General features: G+C 37.1%; 1 protein-coding gene across 1 annotated transcript in view; it reads right to left on the bottom strand.

Moving 5' to 3' along the window:
- The window catches only part of POLQ (DNA polymerase theta), a 119,795-nt gene that overhangs the window by 80,693 nt on the left and 13,070 nt on the right, over positions 1 to 26,032 (bottom strand). Inside the window, exons 3-12 of the mRNA XM_008516178.2 lie at positions 20,576 to 20,670; positions 17,774 to 18,233; positions 17,109 to 17,294; positions 15,286 to 15,416; positions 13,691 to 13,847; positions 11,672 to 11,780; positions 8,616 to 8,835; positions 6,206 to 6,353; positions 3,947 to 4,093; positions 2,372 to 2,584 (exon numbers count right to left, since the gene is read on the bottom strand). Of these exons, the coding sequence (XP_008514400.2) occupies positions 2,372 to 2,584; positions 3,947 to 4,093; positions 6,206 to 6,353; positions 8,616 to 8,835; positions 11,672 to 11,780; positions 13,691 to 13,847; positions 15,286 to 15,416; positions 17,109 to 17,294; positions 17,774 to 17,954 (1,492 nt within the window). The 5' untranslated portion in view covers positions 17,955 to 18,233; positions 20,576 to 20,670. The remainder of the gene's footprint in view (positions 1 to 2,371; positions 2,585 to 3,946; positions 4,094 to 6,205; positions 6,354 to 8,615; positions 8,836 to 11,671; positions 11,781 to 13,690; positions 13,848 to 15,285; positions 15,417 to 17,108; positions 17,295 to 17,773; positions 18,234 to 20,575; positions 20,671 to 26,032) is intronic.

The raw sequence follows: 26,032 nt of genomic DNA, 5'->3' as shown, positions 1-26,032 counted from the left end.
AGAAAGATAAGCACAAGCTAAGAATGTAGAAAGGCAAATAAAACCTCATCTTCTACCTTATCTTAAAGATCTTTTGGACCTGAAAGAAGAGTATCTGTATAAAATAAACTTACACTCCACTCTCCAAAGCTGTGAGTCTGAGAAATCAGAGCTGGGGGAAGCGCAGAGGGAGGCAGAGAGAAATGGGAAGGGCATGTCTTAGTCTGTTCCCCTCACTCTTTAAACATATACATGTAATCTGCATATTTTGTAGGTAAAGTAAAAAACAGAAGCAGGATAAACTTCTTCAGTACCTATAGGAGAAATCCAATGAGTTGGTAGGTTTTTTTTTAACACCAAAATTTTTAGGGCTTAAAAGGGGGGCAGATCAATAGCTCTTCAGAGATTATAGACAGAGGAGTCATTTATTGCCAAGGCTGAGACTTAATGGCTATTCTCTCATTCCTCCTTTAATAAAACCCCTAAGTGCTAGCTGGGCACATGGCCACTTAGCTAAAGATTATATTCCCCAGCCTCTCTTGCAGTTGGGGGATGTAACCATGTGACTAAGTTCTGGCCAATTGTATGTGAGGAGAAATACTGCGTGCAGTTTCAGGGAAGCGCCCTTAAAGGGCAGGACGTGTCCTTTACTGCCTCATCTCCCCTTCCTGATGGCTGAAACGCAGATGTGATAACAGAGACTGGAGTCGCCATCTTATACCATGGGAAAACTAAATTGCTGAACATGGAAAAATAAACTAGGAGACTAGGTCCCTGACACTGGAGTCACTATATCAGCCCAGATTACTTACAATTCTACTGTTATATGAGAAGAAATTAACTTCTACCTTGTTTAAGCACCTATTATCTTAGCTTTTGTTACAGCAGTGAATTTACATTCTAACTAATCTAGTCCTCAATAAATTAGTCGATTCTTGTTATTGGTGGTAGTTACGTTCCATAAAGTCACTGCCAACGCTGAATTAGGGAATACTGAACCAGTGCTCCCAGGGAATATACAGGGGTAGCTTCCCTGAAGCCTCTAGACACAACATTTTCATTAATCAATCAAAACAAAATCTTGTTTTATATGTGTTTCTGTTTAAAGACACCTTATTTAACATATATTGTTGATTTATTAACATTGAACTCACAGCCAACAGTACTCTATCTTACGGCTGAACCAAGTTTATCTAACACACTTGTTTTCTCTGTAGGGCACATCACAGCCTTCTTACACTTAGGAACACTAGACAGCACCTCAGCACTATGCCTGGGGGTCATTTTAAACAGTTAAATCACCAAGAAAACGCAAAAAAAATGTGAAATATGTGGCAGAGACTCAAATTTTTCATTGCCCTGCACATGTCCACGAAAGCCCCACAAGTACTGATTTGGGGGTCAGGAATAAATTTTAGTAAGTGGACAAATTCACAAATATGAAATCCACAAATAACAAGGATTGACTATATTTGGGGACTTCACGTGACAAGTCAGTTATTCTAAAAGTCACTTCCTCAGTATACTACCCAGCTTTTGGTGCCCAGAATATTCCACCTATTTTCCCATTAATACTTTGCCTTTTATCCTGGATATCCTAATTTCTCTTCAGTAGTCACAGAACTATTTGCCCGTTTATTTGATATATAGTATAATATTGGAGTCCATAAACCACATCCTAGAGAAGAAAGATGAGTGACAGAGAACGTTCCTCCCAAGGTTCTTTAATGTAGAAGACTCATAACAACGTAGTCACACCCAGAAGAATGTAGCAGGTTATAAATAATATTTGCTGCTAACTTGATATTTAATTCAAACAAGCCTCCTCTTCATTGCTTAAGACAAAACTTTTGTTTGGATTGCTGGTAATATTATCATTACTTGCTGTACAAGATAAGAAACTGAAAAGGTGTTTTCAGAGCCAGCACCAATTTAGAGAGAAAAAGATGGTATGTGAAGCTCCTATTCCCAAAGTCTGAGAGTGATTCCCAGTTCTCAAGATCCCTATTTGAACTGTCTCTTAGAGAGAACTAATACTCATGAAAATTACTCCTTTTGTCTGCTAAATAGTAGACTATATTGGAAATTAAAAATTATCTTCCAGCTAAATGTAATAAGTCATCTTGATTAACATTACTGAATCAGTTCATTGCACATAATTCAAAAGAAAATCTTAATTCTCTTTTGAGAAAATTAATGGTTGACCACAAATGAACATTATAACTTTTATACTCATTATAAATATTAAGTAAATCCAAAATGATGACATTTTGCTTAGGATAACAAAGAAATATAGCATGATGAAAAATGGTTGCCAGGCACTAGTCAAATTTCAAATAGACTGACACTGTCCTTAAGCAATGCTTCTACAATTAAATTCAAACTCACTTACCAACAGTGTCTACTCCTTTCCTGCCAGCACGACCAACCATCTGCTTATAAGTAAGAATATCTAGAGGTCGACCACTGAAAATAGGAGTCCGAATAATTACACGACGTGCAGGTAAATTCACCCCAGATGAAAGAGTAGAAGTTGCTGCCAAGACCCGAATCTGACTTTGACGAAAGGCTCCTTCAATGATATCCCTCTCCTCAAAGGTAAGACCTAAAAAAACAAAGTTACAATAACACATATTTATTGACATATAATGAAAATTTTGTGCTCGATCACTTACAAATGGATCTGAGAATCTGCTACAAGACTCCAAAGATTTTTTTCAAGATACTGCTATGACTATAAACAAGAAGTTGTCACAGTCTATTTATTTAAGAGTATAATCTGCCACCCCCAGCACATTTCTATGTCTTCCAAACCAGGGGTTGGCAAACTTTTTCTGTAAATATTTTAGGCTTTGTAGGACAGATGGTCTCTGTTGCAACTACTCAGCCCTACCATTGTCACATGAAACCAGCCACAGAACAAATGGGCACGACTGTGCTCCAATAAAACTTTATTTTTAAAAAAATGGTGGGCTGGATTTGACCAGCAGACTGTGGTTTGTTGAGCCCTGTTCTAGACTGAACTCCTTGAGAGTGGAGACATGCCTTATTCATCACAGTATCTTCAGGACCTATCCAACACTGTGGTCATGCATAGTTTTGACATAAATAAATGTCTGAAGAATAAATACATGAGTAAATGAAAAACAGCCTATAGGATATATACTTATCTGGCTTCTTTTTTATTTTATTTAAAAAAAATAAAAAACATTAGGGCTCTAGTTTGTAAGTTAATTGGCAGATCCACAGGTATTCATTTTATTAGTATGCATAAGTTATATACAATAAAAATATTCTTTTGTATGTGTGTGTATGTATATACATACACATATATATATACATTTAAAAATTTATTTACATATAGCATGATAGAAATTTTATATAAATTGAAAAGGTTAAATTCCCAATCTTAGAAACTATATATTCTTAATCATATCCTTAAGCACATATGATCATGAACAGACCACTCCCTGAAAGAAGTTATTTAATTCAGTGACTGTCGTAATTGTTGCAATTTTGACTACCTATTTAATTTTTAAATATTCCTAGCTCTCTCAAAATACAATATGACATGTTCTAAAATTAATTTGATTTTGATATATTCGTGAGAATATTTCAATACTCCTTGAGATAAAATGAGACACTCAGAGTGGCATAAAATTAGGGAAGCAAGCACCACCCTAACCTAGATTTTAAGGAAACAAAGTATAAAAAGGTAACAATTTTAGAATTTGCTTCCACAATTGTACAAAAAAGCATATATCTAGTATTTATATACTATACAGATAAGTAAATCTAAACACGGTCATTTTACGCTTGTTTAATCTCATTCACACAATTCCTTAAAATGAAATCTAAGAGTATTAAGTGTGGTTAACAAGAAATCAAATGCACGCAAATATAAAAATGAAAAAATTATGAGGATTTTTGGGGGGGCTTCTTAATAAGAGATTATAAATATGGATACCTGCATGATGAAATGCTACTCCCCATGGTACAGTTTTTTGTAATACAGTGTCCAGTCCTGAAGGTGAACGTCTTAACTGATCCATCACTTCTAGGAGGCCCTTTTGTTCCAGTATCACTGGTGGAAGTTCAGACGATCTTACCAATCCTGCCACAAAAAAATTATCAACACTGTTCACTTCTGGCTGGATGTCTTTAAGTGCCATCTGCCTAAGCCATGAAAGAGCTGAAAACTAGGGCAATGGTTCCAAAACTGCTACATATAATAATCACCTGCACAGCCTTTAAAAATACTGATACCTGGCTCTCACCCCCAGACATTGCGATGTAATAGGGTGCAACCTGGACATTAGAAATTTTAAAATCTCCCCAGGCAATTCTAATGTTTACCAAAGTTTAGGAAACACTATACTAGAGTGAGATCAAACCCACAGGAGGGGATCAAAGGAACCAGCTGAAGGAAGGCGAGGATTACAGATACTGACTACCACTCACAGCCCAAAAATCAAAATCCCTGCTCAGAGTGTGCCCCACTAACCATCTAGGAGACTAGTTCTATACGACAATTTTTTTAGCCTCTTTCGTAGCAATGTGGTAATTAATCACACTTTACCTTCTGTTTTTACCTCTCTGTGTAAACTTCTCCCCCAATAAGACTTAACTTTCTTAGATGCAGGAACTATGTTTTCTTAAAGAATTTCCCAGAATTTGGGGTTTCTGAATTAGTAAAATGTCTCATAAAATATATTTTAATGTATCTCATATTTTTTAATTTTTTAGGTAAACTTTTCTTAAAATTTTGATGACCCACAAAGGGTTGCCAATGTTTTATTATGCTAAGGACAATTAAAAATTGTTTTAAATTATCATTAATGAATATCTTTATTTAAAAAGAAGAGTCATTTTAACATAAAAAATTAGTAGGGGTAATTTCAGAATTTAAACTTCAGCTTTATGAAAAATGCGCTGCCTTGCCTTTACTTTTCTCATGAAAATTTCATCATTGTCCAGGCTCCAGGTCCAAGCACTAGGATTTGAGAACCACTGCTATAAATCAAAATAACAGAACCACAAGCAAAGAAAATAATAGTAATGTTTCTAGTTATTAAGGAATATAAGTTATCATGGTATAACATAAGGAATATAAGTTGGCATAGTACAGAAAATATCAAGTAAGAAGGAACTAGAAGAGATATTATAATGTTGGAGCAGAGCCTTCTCATGATGCCATTGGCATAATAAAGTCATAAATATCCTAATATTCTGTGACAGAACTGGTCTCTGTCTTCCCTACACTTATCTTGGACCCCAAGGGACCACAGCCTAGTAAAAGTGGTGAGGGAACAGTGCACATCCTAGAATCAGTAAAAAAATAAACTAATGATTATAGCCATACACTAGATCACTATTCAGCAATAAAAAAGGGACAAATTGATAAATGTAACAACTTGAATCTTAAAAATATCATGCTGAGTGAAAGAAACCAGACATATAAGACACATACATACTACATGACTTCATTTATATGAAATTCTTGGAAAAGGCACAACTAGTCTAGAGTGACAGACAGCAGATCAGTGGTTTCCTGGGGCTGAGGACAGAGGAGGGAGATTGACAGCAAAAGAGGAAAAGAGAACATTTTGGGGTGATAGAAATGTTCTATATGTTGATTACAGTAGGAGTTAAACAGGTATATATATTTGTTAAAATTCATTAAGTTTCACACTTCAAATGGGTATATTTTACTGTATATAAATTATACCTCAATAAAGCTAATTTTAATATTCATGTGTATATATAAACATATATGTGTGTATATATATATGTATGTACGTATATATGTGATTCTTTTTAGAGTTTGGAAATACAAAGAAAGATATGGCTGCTTTCCCCAGAAAAATGTGTTTATGTGAAGTTTTATATACAATTTAGGGGCTTCAAAGATCACCCTCGCAAAGCCCATGAATCCCAGATGAAGAACCTCAGTATATACCTGTACAAATCCAGTATCATAACAAACTGAAGATTAGCCTGAGTGTGTGTATACGTTGTCTACAGGGAGGATAAGGAGAGGAGGAATCATAAAAGCACAAAAACATTTTGTAATGTTTTGTAATGTAAAAAAGTTTTGTAAAGGAGTGTTGAGTGGGCAGGTGATGGCAACAATGAAAGACAGCCATGCTTTGCTAATATAATTATTAATATTACTTTCAAGCAAATGTACTAAGTATGGAGGCTTTCATGTCCATCAGTAACTTACCCTCAGCTTGATGGTGTAGATTGTAAAACTCACGGGCAATGGTATCTGCCAGCTTTTCACACCATTTCTTTGATGGACAGAAAAGTAATACTGAATGGTTATCACGAACGGTCTCATAACATAAACTAACAATATGGTCCTCATCTCCCTAAAAAAGAAAGCAAAATAGCCACTGCAGTGATGTTTTCAAAACATTTTCACATCAGTTTAAAGTCACTCATTTTGCTTCAGAGGGAAGGTTTATTTCTACTCAAAGTCATAATAGAAATCTGTTACAAAGTCAGTAACAAAAGGAAAGAAGAAATAAACTTCATTATGATGTAAGGCGAGAAGAAAGTATTTCTATTCACTCGACTAATATTTAATGACTTCCAATCCTCAGGGGATGGGGATATAATGGTGAGCGAAAGAAAGTCAAAGTCCTATCTTCAAGGGTTTTAGGTCTCACCGGGGAAACAAAGTGCTAAACAAATAAATGTAAAATACAATCATAAGACGTACTATAAAAGAGAGTTTTATGATGTTTTGAGGCCTCATATTTGACAGAAATATCTGAAAGAAAGGTTTCCCTGAGAAAACGATGATTTAGCTGAGATACGAAGGAGGGGAGGCATCATCTCAATGAACAGTAACTGGGAGACAGAGGAAACATTTCAAGCAGAACAAAGAGCATGCCTGAATGCCCAGTGGTGGCCCAGAGAGTTCTAAAAACCAGAAGTTATCAAAACTGGGTTAATTAATTCATCCATCCATTCACTCATTAAACAAGTATTTACTATGTGCCAGATACTGTTCTAGGCACTGGGGATGGAGAACAAAGCAGAAAAAAAGCTCTGGCTTCAGGGTATTTCTGCTCCAATAGGAAGACATAGATAATAATGAAAACAAGATAAGTAAAACACAGCATGTTTGATTTTGAAAAGTGCTTAGGAGAAAAATAATACAGGGAAAATAGGGACCAGGAAGAGGAGGACATTGAAATTTAGATAAGGTGGCCAGAGAAGGTCTGAGAAAGTGACATTTGAGTAAAGGTCCAAAGATGAAAAGAGTAAACCATACTGATGCCTGAGGGGAACAGCATTCCAGACAAAGAAAATTTGAGATAGGAGATTCTTGGCATATCATGGAACAGCAAAAAGGCTGTGGAGGGAGGGAGAAGGAGTATAGCAGGTGAGGTTGAGAGCATTAGGGGAACAGGTGCAGACCATGCAGGGCCCTGTAGGCTACTACAGAGACCTTGGCTCTCATTCTAAATGAAACAGGGGACCATCACAAGTTTTTAAGTAGAATGGCTACATAACCTGATGTTCATTTTGAATAGATCACTACCTCCTGATTTAAGCATAGACTGTAGGGGACAAGGTTGGGAAAGAGAGATCAATTATGAGGCTATTCAATAATCCAGGTAAGAGTTGAAAGTGATTCAAATAGGGTGGAGGCATAGATATGGTAAGAGAAGAAAAAGATTAACAGGAGAGTAAATGAATGTGTTTACATATATATTTATTGAGGTAACCAAGGCATAGTCAGGTGAAATTTGCGGTACAGAGCAAAGCAACTGAATAAGATTCCATCCCAGGCATACAGAGGCTACAAATGCATAACTATGAGGGTACTGGAACACATAAATTTAGACTTATTCCCAGCTCTAAACTTACCCTAGCTATTTCAGTACTCAGAGGCACAGCTCTGCATAAAAATAGATGCCTCACTCCACAGATGATGAGCTAGTTCTTTAACCTTAGGATTAAAGAACCAGGCTCAGAAAAATACTGTGAACTAAAACTTTTTAAATGTATTTAGGGTGAGGAAGGGAATTTATCAAGCACTTTCCAGATGCTAGACAATTTTTAAAAATCATATTTCCTTCTTACAATATTAAAGATAAATGTTACATCTCATTTTATAGATGAAGATACTACATTCAGAGAGGTTTTATGATTCAACCGATAACACAGTCATATCAAGTATCTCTATTAAGTATCAGAGGTAGGTCTGTGTGACTCCAAAATAATGTCTTTTCTACTCTATTAAATATTATACCTACCATTTAACAAAAGGTTAATTTTCCCACATTAATGTTTAATGTAAAGTAAGCCATAAGAAAAATTGTTTCCCAGTTAAAAAGAAAAATCTACAAAATTAGTCATTTTTATTACTTATAGGAAATGATAATCATTTAAATTAAAGGCACAACTGTATGTCCTCTCTCACCATCATCACCAATTCTTTAAGATGAAAGTTATGAGCTTAATATTAATAATCCTTCTAATGGGTATGTAAGGCCTATTTATCTACTTTGCAATCCCTAATTTAATCCATAACATAATTCAAAAACTGTTAACAAGTTGCTAGAAAATGAAATCACATACAAAGTATTGGTGGTAGTGATGTAACAATACTGACTTACCTTCACTTGCAGCGTGGGTTGAAATTCCCTCACAAGCTTCATTGAAGAGTCATATATGGAATTTCCAATTTTTACTGACTCCAACAGTGGTACAGGACGAAAGTTGGTGTGGTAGAGTTCAGCATTCAACCAGGAAGCCACAAGCTCCAAATTAGGAAGAGTAGCACTCATGCCAACGATCTGCACGGCATTAGACAGAGGACTGGATAAATGTGCCTGGCTGTGAAAAACAAATTAAAATGATGTTAAAAGATACATAGCGTTAATTACAGATATTGCTGCTAACAATATTCTTGGTTATGTCCTTTGGTATGTACATGCTTACATTTCTTTAGGGTATATACCTAGAAGTAAAATTACTGGGTCACAAATTATCTTCAATTTTATTAGATAATGTCCAACTGTTTTCCAAACAGACTGTACCAAAGTAACACCCCCACAATCCATGTGTTTTATTGTTCCACAACCTCGTCACCACTTAGTATTGTCAATTTTTTTATGTTAGCTATTTTGGAGAGTGTGTGGTAATATCTCTTTGAGGAGGTAATTTATATTTCCTTGGCTACTAATAAGATTAAGCACCATTTCATGTTCATGGACCATATGGATATCCTCTTATAAATGCTTGTTCAAGCTCCTTGCCCAGTGATATACTGGGTTGTGCTTTTCTTATCAATTTGTAGAATTTTTTTAATGTTTGGGATAACGACTTTCCTCTTTTATTAACTTTTGCTCTTTTCTTTATTATTTCTTTCCTTCTACTTTCTGTGGCATTATTTTACTATTCTTTTTCTAAGTTCTTGAGATGGATAATTCATTAATTTTCAGTCTCTCTTCTTTAATAATATATACATTTTTATATTATCAATTTCACTTTCAAAATAACTTCAGTTGCATTTCACAAGTTTTGTTAGGAGATATTTTTATTATATTTCAGTTCAAACTATCTTCTAATCTCTATTTTGATTACTTTTTTGACCCCAAAATTGGTCAGAATGTATTTAATTTCCAAACATGGGTATTTTCTAGTTATGCTTTTCTTATACTTATTTCTGGCTTAATTCCACCATTATCAGAAAATATATTTTAGGGGCCGGCCCCATGGCCGAGTGGTTAAATTCGTGCACTCCACTTTGGCGGCCCAGGGTTTCGCTGGTTCAGATCCTGAGCACAGACATGGCACCGCTCATCAGGCCATGCTGAGGTGGCGTCCCACATGCCACAACTAGGACCCATAACTAAAATATCCAACTATGTACTGGAGGGATTTGGGGAGAAAAAGTAGAAAAAAAAAAAGATTGGCCAATCTTAAAAATATATATATATATATATATTAAATGACTTAAATCCTTTAAAATATGTTGCTTTATGGCCCAGTATATGGTAATTTTTTTTGGTAAATGTTTCCTATGTAACTGAAAAGAATACATTTTCTGCTTTTATTTGGTAATTGTTCTACATACATCCATTAGGTCAAATTTGCTAATTGTATTAATTATATCTTTTATAGCCCTACTGATAGATGATTATCTGCATGTTTTCTCACATACCATGAGAGATGTATTAACATCTCCCTTAACTGAAAGGCAAGAGCTCCCAGATTGAAAGTCTACTGAGTACCCAGCACAATGAATGAAAACAGACCAACACCAAGACACGTCAGTGTGAAATTTCATATCACTGAGGAAGAAAAGGAGCTCCTAAAAACTCCAAGAGAGAATAAAAAAATTTATACACAGGATGAACAATCAGCATGGCATTGGATTTCTCATTAGTAATGAGAAAACGAAGTAATCTCTTGAAAACACTAAAGCAAAAATATTTAAAATCTTGACTTTCATACCTGGATAATCTATAAAATAATTCCAAGGCATTTTCAGATGTGAATTTTCAAAACATTTATACCCATTATAGCCTGTACACTGAAATAAAGTGGAACTTCCTGGAAGATATCCCTGCTAAAAATAGGCAGTAAATCAAGAGAAAGACATGTGATCCCAAAAAGGGGACTCTGATTCAAGCAAACAACAATGAGAACAAATGATTATGATAAAGAAAGATCCCAAGATAACTGCTGTGCAGCACATATATAGATTACCTACCCAGACTAGAACAACTCCAAAGCTTTTAGGAGAAACTTCCTCAAGAAGTGAATTTGGTAGAATAGCAAATGTTTTGAAACATTTTGGGTGGAGATTTACATAAATGGGGAAGAGGCTAGGGAGAAATCAGTGATAACTAAACCAAGAAAAGCAAGCCATCAAACAAAAAAGACATTTATTAATTTCACTGAAAACAAAAAGTTATTTAGAAAGTAAAAGTAACCATAATCACTACATGGCTCAATTGACAATGGCATTTATACAGTCATAATAGTGTAACACTGAATACTGATCTAAGTAAAATTATGACATAACTACATTTGAGGAATAGGAAGATGATGAGAGGATAAAAAGACACTGTAGGAGTTCGGGGAGGAGATTGGTGGGGTGAGTAAAGAATATAAAAAAGAGCTAGATATTCATCTTCCATAGTAAGAAGTCAATATATAATGTGTAAAACTAAAAACTCAAGTCACTGCATTTAGAGATACCACTGTAAATAAATATTTTAAAAAGCTGTAAGAGCTGAAAGTAGCTGCCTCTGGGAGTGAGGAATTAGGAAATGATATTTTTCAAAATTAATCTTAACTACTTAAATGTGTGTATAACTGACAAATACAAAAACTAGACTTTTAAAATCCTGTCACAAAGTGGTGAGCAGTCAGAAACTTAAGAATGTTTACAAAATAACCTAAAATCAATTTCAGCCTGAAATACTTCTTTTGGAACAAAAATGAACTGCTGTACATGAGTTTGTTCTAAATAAGTACTATTCTCCTTTTTTCTTCTTCTTCTTCTTCTCCTTTAATTTATTGGACTCACAATTATTATGCACTTTCGCAGACACTTTCTCAACATTGTTTGAAATTTCAGGAACTCAGTTATTTAAATATATGTGCATATATATAAATATATAAAGTTATTTACATATAAATATATGTCTCAGGTACTTACCGAGATGCTGATTTCTGAGTAATATAGCAAATTTTGGTCAGCAAAAGTTCCAGCAGATACCCTCGATGAGAGTCTCCCAGCATATGCAATTCATCCACAACCACCATTCCTAAGGAGATTTTCCAGATACTAGGTTTTACAGAATTTCACAATTCCAAGAGGTTTTTTGGGTTTTTTTGGTGAGGAAGATTGGCCCTGAGCTAATATTCATTGCCAATTTTTCTCTTTTTGCTTGAGGAAGACTGTCACTGAGGTAACCTCTGTGCCTGTCTTCCTCTATTTAGAATGTGGGACACCGCCACAGCATGGCTTGAGCAGTGTACAGGTCTGCGTCCAGGATCCAAACCTGCAACCCCTGGGCCACTGAAGCAGAGCATGCCAACTTAACCACTATACTACCAGGTTAGCCCCCTCAAGAAGAATTTTAAAACACTTAATATCTTATATCTTATACAGTAAATAGCTGTCATTATAATACATTGCAGATGATGCAAATTTCTAACCATAAAACAAAACTCAAGTTCCATTTAATGGACAATTCTTTTCCAAGATATTTCAGGTATCAAAGAGGTCCTACTACAATGTATTACAGATCTAAAAACCAGTGATTCACTAACTCTGGGTGAACTCCGCGAAAATTGCCTCTTGCTACTTAGACACTTCTTAATGGGCAACGTTGTAGAAATATATGTACAAAATGAGGTATCAAAGACATCTATGATAGTCATTCAGTGTATTAACTTTTCTATGGGGAAAACGGCCAGGGCAAGCTTACTGATGTTAGAAAGTTGCTTAGAAAAACAGAATCAGATCAAGAAGAAAGAAATGTTTTTAAGGGATGTTTTGGTTTAATTATGGTAAGCTAAGTGAGTCACCCTACTACAAGGATAAATATGATCATAATCTCCTTTTCCACTACTTGGAGAATCAAACCAGTCTATGCACTTGGAATAATGCTCAAGAATTACTGAAAATTTAGTGTCAACCAAAGCCTTCTTTAGTTAAACTTTTCATAATATCATAGTTTCCACGTGTACTTGGTGTCCCTTCCACAAATTTTCAGACTATTTCCTAACGACATATGATGCTCCTTTTCCTCAACAGTAAGCTAGCTCCAAATCATACTGTATGATGAGTTATCTCCACATTTATTCATTCATAAAACATTTTTTCTACTTAGTGTGCCAGGCACTGTACTAGGTATATTGGATATAACACTTGATAAGATTCTATTGCAATACCCAAGATATTTAAAGTCCAATAGGGTCACAATAAGACAATTCTGATAGAAATTGATGAATGTGATTTCTCTTTCCAAGCTTTATAGAGCAGAGCTCATGTCTTATTAATCTTTGATTTCACTCTCCACCCCTACCATACCCTACCCCAATTTTACTATTTAAGTTCACCAGGATGTTAATGAGGAGCGAACTGATCCTCTTGATGCTTCTGTTGCTGCTACAACTATTTTCTTCCTGTTGATACCTCTACATAGTGGGCTTTCATAAGTGGTAAAAAAAAAAAAAAAGCATTAAAGTAGAAAATGTTCTTAGAGTCTCAAGTTCAAATACAGTGTCAGTTTCTGTAGCTCCCTACATTTCCCTGCTAAATGGTAGCCTCTGGGTACAGGCCTAATCTAGATACCATAGCACTAGAATATGGTAATGAATAAACATATACACTAATTAGGGAGACAGTAGATCCAGCCCTAGCATGCTTCCTTCTATTCCTGGTAAAGTTTAGACAGGAAAGAAGCAACGAAAAATGATTTGAGGGCTCAAGGATATCTTCTATGTTTTGTAAAGTGCAAAAATACAAGAAGAGTCAATAACAGCAGCAGAACACAAAAACTTTTTTTTTTTCACACAGAGTTCCTAACATTACAGATGCCAATTCTCCTCCAGAAGTAGATAAGAAACAAGAGAAAAAAACATGAGACATGTAGAAATCACAACTGCTCCACTCCATTCCAGTAAAAATAACAATAGAAAGTATTTCCTTATTTCCTAATTTTCTTACCTAACAGATCCATCTTATTTTCCTCTATGAGGCGATTGACCAGACCATTGGCTCTCTCAATTGTGCAGACAGCAATATCCAAGGAAGAGAAAGGCCCTGTTGGAGAGGTACTGCCCATATAACCGTCTACTTTTATTCCTACTTCCTGAAACAGACTCTGAATTGAGTAAAAATGAACAATATAGGTGAAAATATTTGAAATTCATAATTGTAGACTGGTTCTATCCTAGAACACAGACATAAGTATCTAAAGACATTCATCAGATTACTGTTAGTTGTTCCTGACCAGCACATGCTGGTTCTTTTTAGAATCATATACTAAAAATAAGAAGCTTAGAATTGACAAAACTCAGTACAGAGATTTTCTGTTAAGATAGAGTCAAATAAAATTAAGTATGCCATTTTAATGATAGCATTTAACAATCAAAGCAGTTCTAACAGCTATTTATAGAAAATTGGAAAAAAACTACATTAAGCACTAACATTTTTAATCTAATAAGCAAAAACCTAGCTCTTTCTTTAACACTAATGTAACACTTTAAGAAATAAATTTATACTTCATGAGGAAAATATTCTCATTATCCCACTAATTTTTCATATAATGGATGAAAAGTTTTCAAAAGTCAAATGCAGTGGGACTTTGATGTTAATTTTTTTTAGTTCAACTTTTAACTAACATACCTTCTCAATAAAAAGGATCCTTTCACCATTTTGTTACTTTGGTCTAAGTTGATAGGTTGTTACCATATAGGATCAGCTTTGTTGGCTATTTGGCCTCTGAAATAATTGTTAAAAAGATTTGTAGAACCATAGAATTTTAGAGCTGTTCATTCAATAAAACGCTTCTGAATTAACCCACAGTACTAGGGTTAACATCCTCATTTTATCAAGGAAAAAACTGAGGCCCAGCAGATTATGTGCCTGGCCTGAAGACATAGTCAGTGGCAAAAGTGGGGCTAGAACCCACATTTTTTGAACCACAGTACAATAATCTTGCCATTCCACAGCACATTTTTTCACTGCAGAAATCACAATAATAAATTTATTCTACTTAATGAAACATTGTATTTGTAAAAATGCCTTAAAAGTGAGTATCACACAAATGAAAAATGTTATCATTCGTTTTTGCAGAACAGAGGAACAGATCACAGGCCTGGAGCTTTACCTAAGCACAAATGGATCTTGTTCTCCATCCCATAAATGTTCCCAAATGGCCCTCAGTTGGGATGGGACATGCTTCCTTAAACACTCTTTCTTTTCCATGCTTCAGTCTATCCTACTATTCAGTTAAAATGCTCATTCTTAATTTGCATGCTTACATGCTAATTGAAGTATTCTCTTTACTTCCTAAGGAAAAGTTTATAAATTTTAACACAACTTTCACCAATTACTCTTTTGATTTGATGGCTCTTTCTCCTTTATGCAATAATAAAAAAGTTTCCCTTCATAAATGGTAAACTTTTAAAGCTACATTGGGATGCAATAAAAGAAACTTTATTTTTCACTTGCTTTTATAATTCTATTTCAAATGAATAAAGCCACAGCTGCCAATAATGGGCCTTATCACAATTTCAAAATTAGTACAAGAACATTACCTGGAGATAGTATTTCTTCTCTTTAGCCACAGAGACAAAGGGCAGAATAAACAAAGCTTTCTTCCGCATTTCCAAAACTCGCTTCAAAATAAGTAACTCAGCAACAAGAGTCTTCCCAGCACTTGTAGGAGCTAAAAACATGTTATCCCACAAGGTTATCACAAAAAGAAGTAATATTTGATATACTGCATTAATAAATGTTTTAAAACATATCCAGTAACTGCAGAGCCTAAGATTAACCTACCATTAAGGCCCCAACTAGGATTGAAAAGTTTACACTCTTAAATGTCCCTGACTTTAAACTAGCTCTCTAGATAGTCTCACAGTGAATATAGAGAATTATTAAATAAATCTTTTTATCAGCAATAAATGATGAATAGTATTGAGTACCTAGCTTGTACCTAAAGATCCTTTCCGTTAAGTAATGAATGGTTAAAACCTCTGCTTTGAGGAAGAAAACGAACAACTTTCATACACTGTGATAGGAACTATAATAGAAGTTGAAGGAAAGGAGCTGTAAGAAAGTTTACGGAAAGGAAACAGAACTTATGAGAAGGAAGGTGAGAAGGGAAGAGGAAAGGAATGCTAAGCAAAAAAAATAGCATGGGCAAAGGCCTGGAGGAAAGCCCGGTATGTTCAGATGACAGTAATTTAGTAAGCCTGACATATAAAACAAGGAGGGGAGTGAATGAAGAGCGATAAATGTGCCACATGAAAGAGTTTTATAATCCCACCGTGTAAGGAGTTTTAGAATTTATCTTGAAAGCTATGCAGAATAAGTAGTGAGTTTTATGAAAAGGAATGACAAGCTCATACTTGTACTTTATAAAGATCACTTTGGCTGCAGTAGCAGAGCAACACCAGAGAGAAAAGATAAACATATAAAGCTACTGCAAAAACTAAGATGATAGGGAGCATGATGTGGAAGAAAGATGATAGTAAACTAGGTAAAAGAGCTAAAAACAGGGAGAAGTAGTCAGAATCACGACATCTGAGGTAACAGAAACTGGACATGGTGCTAACTGAAGTGTGCTGGTGACCAGAGTTGTGAATGGTCCCCAAGTTTTGGTTTAAGCAATTGAAATGGTCAGATCATTCTACCACTGCCACTAGTTAGCATTTACTATGTATTTTCTATATGTCAAAAACTGTTCTAAGCACTGTCTAGTAACTTGCAAGGTTACGAGCCAGTGTAACTCAACTAGTCTGATTCCCTAGCCTGAACTTATATCTACTGATAAGTTAATTGTCCAATTACTTTTTGCAGCCATAATAAAGAATCTGGATGACTCACAATTTCAGAGAAAATGGATACAAAGTGCATCTTACCAAACGAGTAGTTTCTAAAGTCAATATAGTAAAAAGGTTAAAAAGTATGTACGTCAGAGTTGCTCTTGAAAGCCCACATAAATCTTCCATAAAGTACATTACGTATTGTTTGTGTATACAATCCTGTACAAGCAGATCAATTTATAAACCTATAAAGTATAATGTTCACACACCGAAAAGCAACGGAGATCAACTGAGGGAAGAGCAGTTACATCTCCCATTGCACACTCACTCTGGGATATGTTTGTTCAGAGGAATGGCTGGCAGAGTAAGTTCTTGTTTGCCTTGCTTTCTAAGTTATTTTTCTTGCCTTTTCCTCTCAGCCATGTAATGCAATTTGAATAATTTAAACATACATATTATTTTAATACTTTCTCTAGTTATAAAGCACTGCCTCATCCACCTTTTAAAAAAATCATAACTACCTCGAGTATCCTTTACATTCATAATGTCTTTAAAACAGTAGAGAAATTAATTTGCACAAATTTGAATACCTGAATAGACTAAATTCTTTCCTTCCAGGACTTGTCCAAGCAAAAGGCACTCTGCCTGCCATTCAAACATCTTTTTTACACCAAAACTGTGATATTTCTCCAGAACCGCTGTAGGAAGTCCCCAGTTTGCCAAGAGCAGCTTGTCCATTTGATCCTCAGGAACTGTCTGCTTGCATTCCCCTTCCCCTTTCAGGAAAAAAGAAAAAAGGAATTAACAGTTGAACTCAGTTCTAACATTTGACTTCAGTAGGTAGCCCTCCACTATGTCCGGAATTCCTATGTGATGGAAGGAGGCTCTTGAAAGCACACCCGGACACAACGCACATCCCATACAAGGATCTGTAAGAAGCACTGGGCACTACTAGGAGAGAGGCCCCTGCAGGCGATGAGATTTGGCCAAGTAGGAAACTGTTGCTGTAAAGGTCGAAAGACCCAGAAACCACTTGAATGTTACTACCAGGCGGTCGCTGAGTATGGGCTGAAAGCACACCTTTCCGAACAGAAAGTGACCTGCCGCCCCAGGCCCGAGTCACAAACTGAGAAGGGGAGTAGAGGCCGAGTAAGCCGCGCGAACAGGCCACTCCGCGCGGTGAGGACACCTCCCGACGTGCGGCCCGGCTGAGCTGCCCACCTCGCCCGCCGCCGCCCAGAGTGCCTGGGAGTACCTGCAGCTCCGGCCGGAGGGCAGCCGCGGTCCTTCAAGCTGCGGCCCAGGCCCGGAGGTGGGCTCAGCACCGGCCCCGAGGGCAGCCGGGGGCTGTCACTGCTGTCACCGGCGCTTCCCGAGAAGGAGTCGGAGCCTGATGCTGAACGCCGCCGTTTCCCACTCCAGCGTGCAAGATTCATCGCGAACTCTTCTTGGCAGTTCAGGGAAAGCCACAGTCCCAGCGTCCTCCCTGTCGCGGGAAACCGGGCCTGGTGACAGGTGGAGCCGCCATCTTCCCGCCACGGTTTTCAAACTCAGGCCTCCTAGCTCGCCCCGGAACCATAGAGTTTTCAATGGGGAGAGTAACCTGAGAACCATAGAATCCTAGGGAAGGAGCGGCTCTCGCTGTCGCCGGGGCGTCTTAGACTACCCGCCTTTCACGTCAATCGTTGGTTAGAGTGAGAAAACCAGAGTTGGGCCTAGATTAAAAGAGGGAAGAAAAAAAAAAGGCTCTCCCTATAGAATCTGCGTTTATAATCAGACTGGCCTAAACATGTCCTTTTTCTTTTTATCTATTTCGAGTTTGAATAGCAAGTTTTGTTAATTTCGTAAAATAAGCTACCTATAATAGGTAGATCAGGGAAGTAACTTCTTAACATATTAGTATTTTTTTAATTATTACAGATTATGCGTGCAAAACATTAAACGAGTAAAACCTGAGATTTCCAATGGAGCCTAATCTGCCCCTCTCTCATAGTGTGTGATGGTAGGACAGAGGCTATTTCTGTACACAATTTCTACGTTAGCCATCACACACTGTGAGGAATATATGATGAGAGTCGGGGGCTGCTGGCCCATGGACTCCTTAGATAGCTGTATGAATGCTGCAAAGAAGGGGCCTGAATGATCGTCCTCAGCCAAGAACTTATTAAAGGACCTGTGCTCTAGCTTTTGGCAAGGTTGAATCCAATGAATTCTGGACATAAACTGCAGCCTGTTAATTACCAGTCCAATAAAAAAAAGACTCTAATACAAGTCTGAGAAATAGCCCTTGAGAATCAATTCTCCTGTGAAAACCTACCTTATGAAAACATTTTTTTGAGCGACAATATTCTAAAATTCCACAAGATGGAGACATTACTCCGTGAAGTAAATATTTTTCCTAGTTACCCTTTATGCATTCGTTCACTCAACTGTTGAGCATCTACTGTGTGCTAGGTGCTAGGTATATGGAAGGGAAATAGCATGAAAATGGCTCCCGCTCTCAAAGAGAAAGAGCTTAGAGAAGGAGACAAACATCAAATTAATTAATAATTTTAAGTTGTACTAATGCTCAGGCAGAAATGAACAGAGTGCTATCAAAGAAATAAAAGGGATCTTAATTTAGATCGTAGTCATGGAAGAATTTTATGGATGCCATATAGCATAAGGGTCAGGAGTGCACTCTGAAGCCAGTCAGGCTAGGTTTGAGGACTTAATAGCTGTATGATCTTGGGCAACTTGCTTAACCCCTTTGTGCTTCCTTTTTTTCATCTAGATGAGGAGGATAATAATAGTAACAACCTATTTGGTTATTATGAGCACTAAATAAATGAATTATGTGTAGAGTGCTTAGAACAGTGCCCACCACATAAAAAGTACTATTCAAAGAAAGTGATACAGGGGCTGGCCCTGTGGCATAGTGGTTAAGTTCAGCACATTCCACTTTGGTGGCCTGGGTTTGCAGGTTCAGTCCTGGGCATGGACCTACACCATTTGTCGGCCATGCTGTGGCAGTGACCCACGTATAAAGTGGAGGACGATTGGCACAGATGTTAGCTCAGGGCTAATCTTCCACAGCAAAAAAAAAAAAAAAAAAGAAGAAGTGATATATAACTGTTCTAATATTGCTCCCAAGATAAATCCAGGTTTTTATGGGAAAAAAAAATAAACCAAAGAAATCTCTCACAAAGTTATTCTATTTTTATTAGGTGAGCTATAACCAAATGAGGAAAATGATTAGGAAGGAATTGCAAGGAATGGTTTATATCATCCTACTAAGAAGACTAGAGAATATTTTAAACTTTACAATTTATTTCAAACATTCAACATCTATTTCTAATTTTTAAAAACTCTTAGAAAATACAGAATTCTACTTCTCAAAAATATTAAAGAATTTTTTTGAGGGATCAAAGATTATTTATTCATTCAACCAATATTTTCCAGTTACTGATTAAGGGTTGAACATAGAAATTGGAGCTGAGATCACAATGATGATGATAAACCAATTCCTGGTAGCACACATCATCAGGGAGACAGAAGTGAGCTGGTAACTTCAATTTTTAAAATCACATGATAAGTACAATGGGAGCACTAGAGAGGGCCACCCCATCCAGTGTAGGGAACTCAGGAAATCAAAGACTTCAAGGAGAAACCAGTCAGCAAAATAAAGGTGACGATCAGTAAGAGGGGTTGCTTGAAGAAGTCTGAATACTGTGTGCAAATGCTATAAAATCTCCAAAGAGGGGCCTGCCCCATGGCTGAGTGGTCAAGTTCACACTCTCCGCTTTGGTGGCCCAGGGTTCTGCCGATTCAGATCCTAGGCACGGACATGGCACTGCCCATCCGGCCAAGCTGAGGTGGTGTCCCACATAACACAGCCAGAGGCACTCAGAACTAGAATATACAACTATGTACTGGGGGACTTCGGGAGCAGCGGAATTTCTCAGCCAGCCAGGTGGGAGCCACCCCAACGTCCGCAGCCCTCCCTGGAGGAGTGAGGTCTGGAGCCTAAAGAATTTTTTTATGCTAACAGTTACCATAATAACTAATACTAACATACCAGAAGTATTTCCCGTCTGTCTTTTAATTGTGTCTGAGCTTATGTTCCTTGGAATTTTATCTGTGGTAATTCTTCAAAGTCTGAGTTAAAGTCATCTAGAAAAAAAATTTGCACAGATTTCTGTCAGTTACCTGGGAGACATATTAATTCTGAACTACATCAAACTTAATCTCTGGGTTAGCATTGTTTTAAGATACAGAAGTAGTAGAATGATGTTAGACATCCAGAACCAGATTTGGACAGGTTTCCAGCCTCACCATCTCAATCTGCAGGACAGACATTTCTCTGCTTTACTTGCTGAGGATGCTGCCCTTCTTGGGTTTTTGCTTTATACAGGAGATATGAGATCTTACCTCTCACCCTGTTATGAACCCCAGACTCCTAACCCCCAGAACACATTATCCATTAAAATCCATGCTCTAGACCACCAGGGATCAGCAGACATCACCATGGAAAACTTTGGTTCTAGTGTTTCACTTACTTCTTTACATTGATCATCTGATTATTTGACATTTCTATCCCACAAGGAATTCTCTGATTTTACCAGTTTTAGTCATGAATTTTAAAAGATGTATTTTTTTTATATAACATCCAGCATTTTAGGGAAAAGGTGCTTTACTAGAAGTGGTTTCTTGTTCAGTCTAATATTGCCAAAAGCAGAAGCAAACTCAAATAACAATTGATGTACATTCCAAGATGTCATCTGATTATTTTAGTAACTTGCACAAATAATGAAGAGTGATTTTTCCATTGAAATTGCAGAAGGCATGTGGAAAAATAAAATTTACACAAACCACATTTGTGAATTGACTAAAACAGAATCATCTACCCAGACTGAGTAAACTCCGTGCTTTTCACGTGAGTGGAAGTGATTTGCAAAAAAGTAAGAGCCGGAAAATATACAAGGTCAGAAATATGGGATGAGTGGTGCTGATTGAGTCTAATGTGTTCAGAATAAAGGAGATGCTAATTAAGAGGGGTTTGTGTTTGAAGTTCAGTGGTTCTCAACTGGAACAAGTCCAGGGGCTGCACATTAAAATCCCCTGGGGACCTTTAAAAATACTATTCTACTCCCAGAGATTCTGGCATAAGTGGTCTGGGATGGCCTCTAGGCCCTGGTATGACTGAAAAGCTCCCCAGATGTTCCTAATATGCTGCTGGAATTGAGAACCACTCGTATAATCCAAGGGCTGAGGTAGACTTGAGTTCAGGTGGCTTCAGTCAGGAAGTTTTAATAAACGGTTTCAATTAACAAGGAACTCTGAAAAAGACCTATTTCTCCACAGTGACCCAAAGAACTAGTAGAAATAGTTTACTTACGGATGGGGATGGAAGCAAAATTGAAATAACTTCAAAGGTCTAGGTTAAAACGTCAGAAAGCCAACTTCAAGATGGTAAAACTAAACAGTGAATGCCTGAAAAGAGACTAATTTAATTGAATCTGTAAAGAACACAGTGACATCTTCCAAATTCATCTACAGGCTGTTCTCCCACTTCTCACGTGGTAAAAGTTCTGACTGCTTGTGTAGTAAACACCAAGCAGACACTCTGAGGAAGAGGGCTATCTGGTGAGGCTGTGAATCCGAAGGATGTGGTTTTTGGAGCAGAAACAGCCTTTGATTAGATGGCGAGAGGGGTGAGTACTTTGACAGGGAAAAGTTATCAGAAGGAGCCCTGGGGGAACAACCTCCTGCTTGGTTTGGGGGTGGGTGGGAAGCCAGAGCACACCTAAGCAAGCACTCCAGGGCTGCCATTTGGGTCTTTGGAGGCACAGATTTTAGATCAGCCCTTATGGATTCTAAGGATTTCTCTAGATACTACTTTTTCTCTTTGATACACTCAACTCTTTTTCTAATCTCTTTTTTTATTTAGACAAAATTTCCCCAAGTCAGCAGCAACAAACAGGAAAAATGGGTGGGAGGATTTGCTTATAGTGAGCTTCTTTGGTGGAGCGTCACAGATGCAGGACTAGTCAGGGGTGCGTGTGTGCTCCCCTTCCTAGCCAGGGTGGACTCAACAGAAGCCTAGTGGGGACCCTAACCTTCTGCCCCGACCCAGCTATAATAAGGTCCTGCCCTCCCTTCTCCTCCACACCGCTCGTCTTCCGTGGCAGTGTCAAGGGAGGCTGAGTGGAGAACTGGGTCTTCCCCACCACCTGACATAATAAGGTGGTGCCCCCTCCATTATTGAGAAAATGAGACAGTATGAGAGACAGAAATTGACTTTTGAAAGAGATTCAATATACTGCTGGTGAGAATGCAAACTCGTGTAGCCACTATCAAAAACACTAAGGAGATTCCTCAAAAAATTAAAAATAGAACTACCATATGATCCAGCTATTCCACTCCTGGGAATTTATCTAAAGAACATGAAAATGTTAATTCAAAAGGATATATGCACCCCTATGTTCATTGCAGCATTATTCACAATGGCCAAGACTTGGAAACAACCTAGGTGCCCATCAATGGACAAATGGATAAAGAAGATGTGCTGTCTATACACAATGGAATACTACTCAGCCATAAGAAAAATGAAATCATGCCGTTTGTGACCACATGGGTGGACCTTGAGGGTATTATGCTAAGTGAATTAAGTCAGACGGAGAAAGACAAATACCATATGATTTCACTCATATGTGGAAGAAAAACAAACAAACAAACACAGATATGGAGAACAGATTGGTGGTTACCAGAGGGAAAAGGAGTGGAGGGAGGGTGAAAGGGGTAAAGGGGCACATAGGGGAAAAAAGAAAAAAAATAAAAAGAAAGAGATTCAGAGAGAGAAAGGAGAAAAGAAGAGGAATAGAGGAGAGGGGGAAGGGAAGGGAGAAACAAATAGGTAAGGAGTGCAAGTGAATGACAGGAATAACAGAAATTGGTAGATAATAGATAGGTGAGAGACATTGAAAAAGAGAGTAAGATACTGAGAGGAAATAAGAGAGACTGAAAGAGATGTTGGGATAAACTATGAGATTTCTCTGTACTATGTTCTCTCTTTCTGGAACACCTGCCAATCATTGTCCCATTTCCTAGGTTGACTTTTTAATGCTTAAATATTTTCTTTCCTATTGTCTATTGCTTTATATTTTTGCTTACTCTGGGTACACTTCTTTTGTCATATGGTGAGTTTCCTTCTTCTTTCTTTGGTAGGCTGCAGAGTGTGAGTCTAGTCTTCTGTTTCTAAATCTATGGTTTAGTCCAGGACCTATGCCCTCTGGGCTAGCTGATGGGAGGAGTGGGAAGGGCCAGTGTCAGAGTCGCCCTCTCAGTCCAGAGAAGCGTAGTCCAACAAGGCGATGGTTGCTACTGTGGTCTGAAGCAGGAGTCAAGTCTATTACAGTCATAATTAACTCCCCCCACATGCCAGAACAGTGCTTGTTGCCCAGTAGGCATTCAATACATAAGTGATGAATAATGTACAGCATGTTGACTATAGTTAATAATAATACTGTATTGCATATTTGAAAGTTGCTGACAGAATAAATCTTAAAAGTTCCCATCACAAAAAAAAATTTTGTAACAATGTATAGTGTCAGATGTTAGTTAGTCTTATTGTGGTGATCATTTTGCAATATATTCAAATATTGAATCATTACATTGTACACCTGCAACTAATATAATATTACATGTCAATTATACCTCAATAAGCGAGTAAATAAATATATGAAATTGGGGGGAAAAATGATGAATAAATGAATGAAAAAACAAACAAATGGGTGAATAAGTAAGACTGTGATCAGTTTGAGGAAAATGGTGGCAGGGGTGGGTGGACACCCCAAACAAAATTAAAGGTCAATGAAAAGCATCAGCCAGAGTGATAAAATATATATATCAGACTTTTAGTACCATGACTAAACAAGCTGCAGCTCAGAAAGTTAAGAAGATGAGAGCAGTTAAAAAATATAAAGAATAGAGTAGGAAGGTCTATAAATCTAATGGGAATTCCAGAAGAAGCTAGTAGAGATAAAGAAAGAACATATTCAAAGAGATAATGTCCATGGCTCGGAAATGTCCATAATTGAAGCAATTCAAGAGTGTTTAGATTGAAGACATGTGGTGAGTCATGGATAAGATAAGTAAGAACAAATCTTACCTTAACACTTGGAGGTAAAAATATAGACTATGACAAAGCACAAATCTTTTAAAGGCAACTAGAAAGTCGAGAAAGATCACCTACAGAGGGATAATTTTGACTGTCAGCAGACTTCTCAAATAAAAGAGTTCTATCCTCATCTAACCTATTATGCAAGATTGACAATGTAATAAGTATGTTTTCAGGCAAAGAAAGTTTGAAACTGTTTACAATTGATAGACCATCACTAAAAGAACTACTAATGATTCCACTTTAGAGAGAATAAAACTGTGCCCAAGAAGAAGTAGGAGGATGAAAGAAGCAATGATGACCAAAGAACTTGATAAACAGATGGTTAAATCTAAATAAATATTTATGACAAAAAATAATGATGACTACTTTTAGGGGGATGAAAGCAAGTTTGATCTAAAATAGTAGACAAATATAACATGAAAGATTGAAGGTGGAGAATTCACTGTTAAAACTCCAAAGAGCATTTTATGGTTTGGGAGAAGCTTAGAGAAACTGATGGATTTTTTATTTTTTTAAATCAAGTATGTATATGAAAAAATTAATGGTAACTTTAAATCTTGCATATAACTGACATACTGTTGTGGGAGAGGGGAGAGAATAAAGTGCAACCATTCCAACAGAAGGCAGGAAAAGTTGGGGGGAAGGCCCCACAAAGATAAGGAAGTAGAAATCTGTTCAAATATATTACTAATCATTATCCTATCGAACATAAGTGGATTTAATCCGCGTTAAAATTCTCAGATGGCATTGCTGTTTTAAAGAGACTCACCTATAACTTTAAATAACCAAGTGTAAAAGTAACTATGTGGTGGTATCGAAAGGACACAGGAACCAGCTTAAATGGTTGGCCAAAGGTAGAGACTTTGAGTACAAAAAGAATAATGACTCTATTTCCACCAATAGTTATATTAGTCTTTTAGCATACCTTTATTGGATGAATAAATGATTGAATGAAGAATGAAGGGTAGGCCATTATAGGTGTGTCTGGGTGGTGCAAGGGTCTGATTGTATCAAAAATTACATTTAAATACACCATGTTTCACATAAGAACACACTAAAGAAACTGCCTTTCCAGAGAGACACATCAAGCAGGCTTGAAAATGGCCACTGCAAGTGGATTCAGGACAGGTAAGCACGGAGAGGGGAGGGAGGAACAATGGGATCTAGAATGTGAGGTTTAAGTGGTCAAAAAGGGTTCAAAAGATCAAAGGAGCAAGATTAAAGGATGCAAATCACTCAGCTCCATTCCCACCAGAGGGAGATGATAGAGAGAGGGTTGCAAACTGAGAATGGAAGGAAGATCAGAAGGTCTGATTGCCTCCTGAGGGGTAGTGTCTGCTTTGCAGGGCTCCC

This window comes from Equus przewalskii, chromosome 18 (assembly GCF_037783145.1).
Source record: "Equus przewalskii isolate Varuska chromosome 18, EquPr2, whole genome shotgun sequence".
NCBI classification, from domain to species: Eukaryota; Metazoa; Chordata; class Mammalia; order Perissodactyla; family Equidae; genus Equus; species Equus przewalskii.
This window is presented reverse-complemented; position numbering and strand designations above follow the sequence as displayed.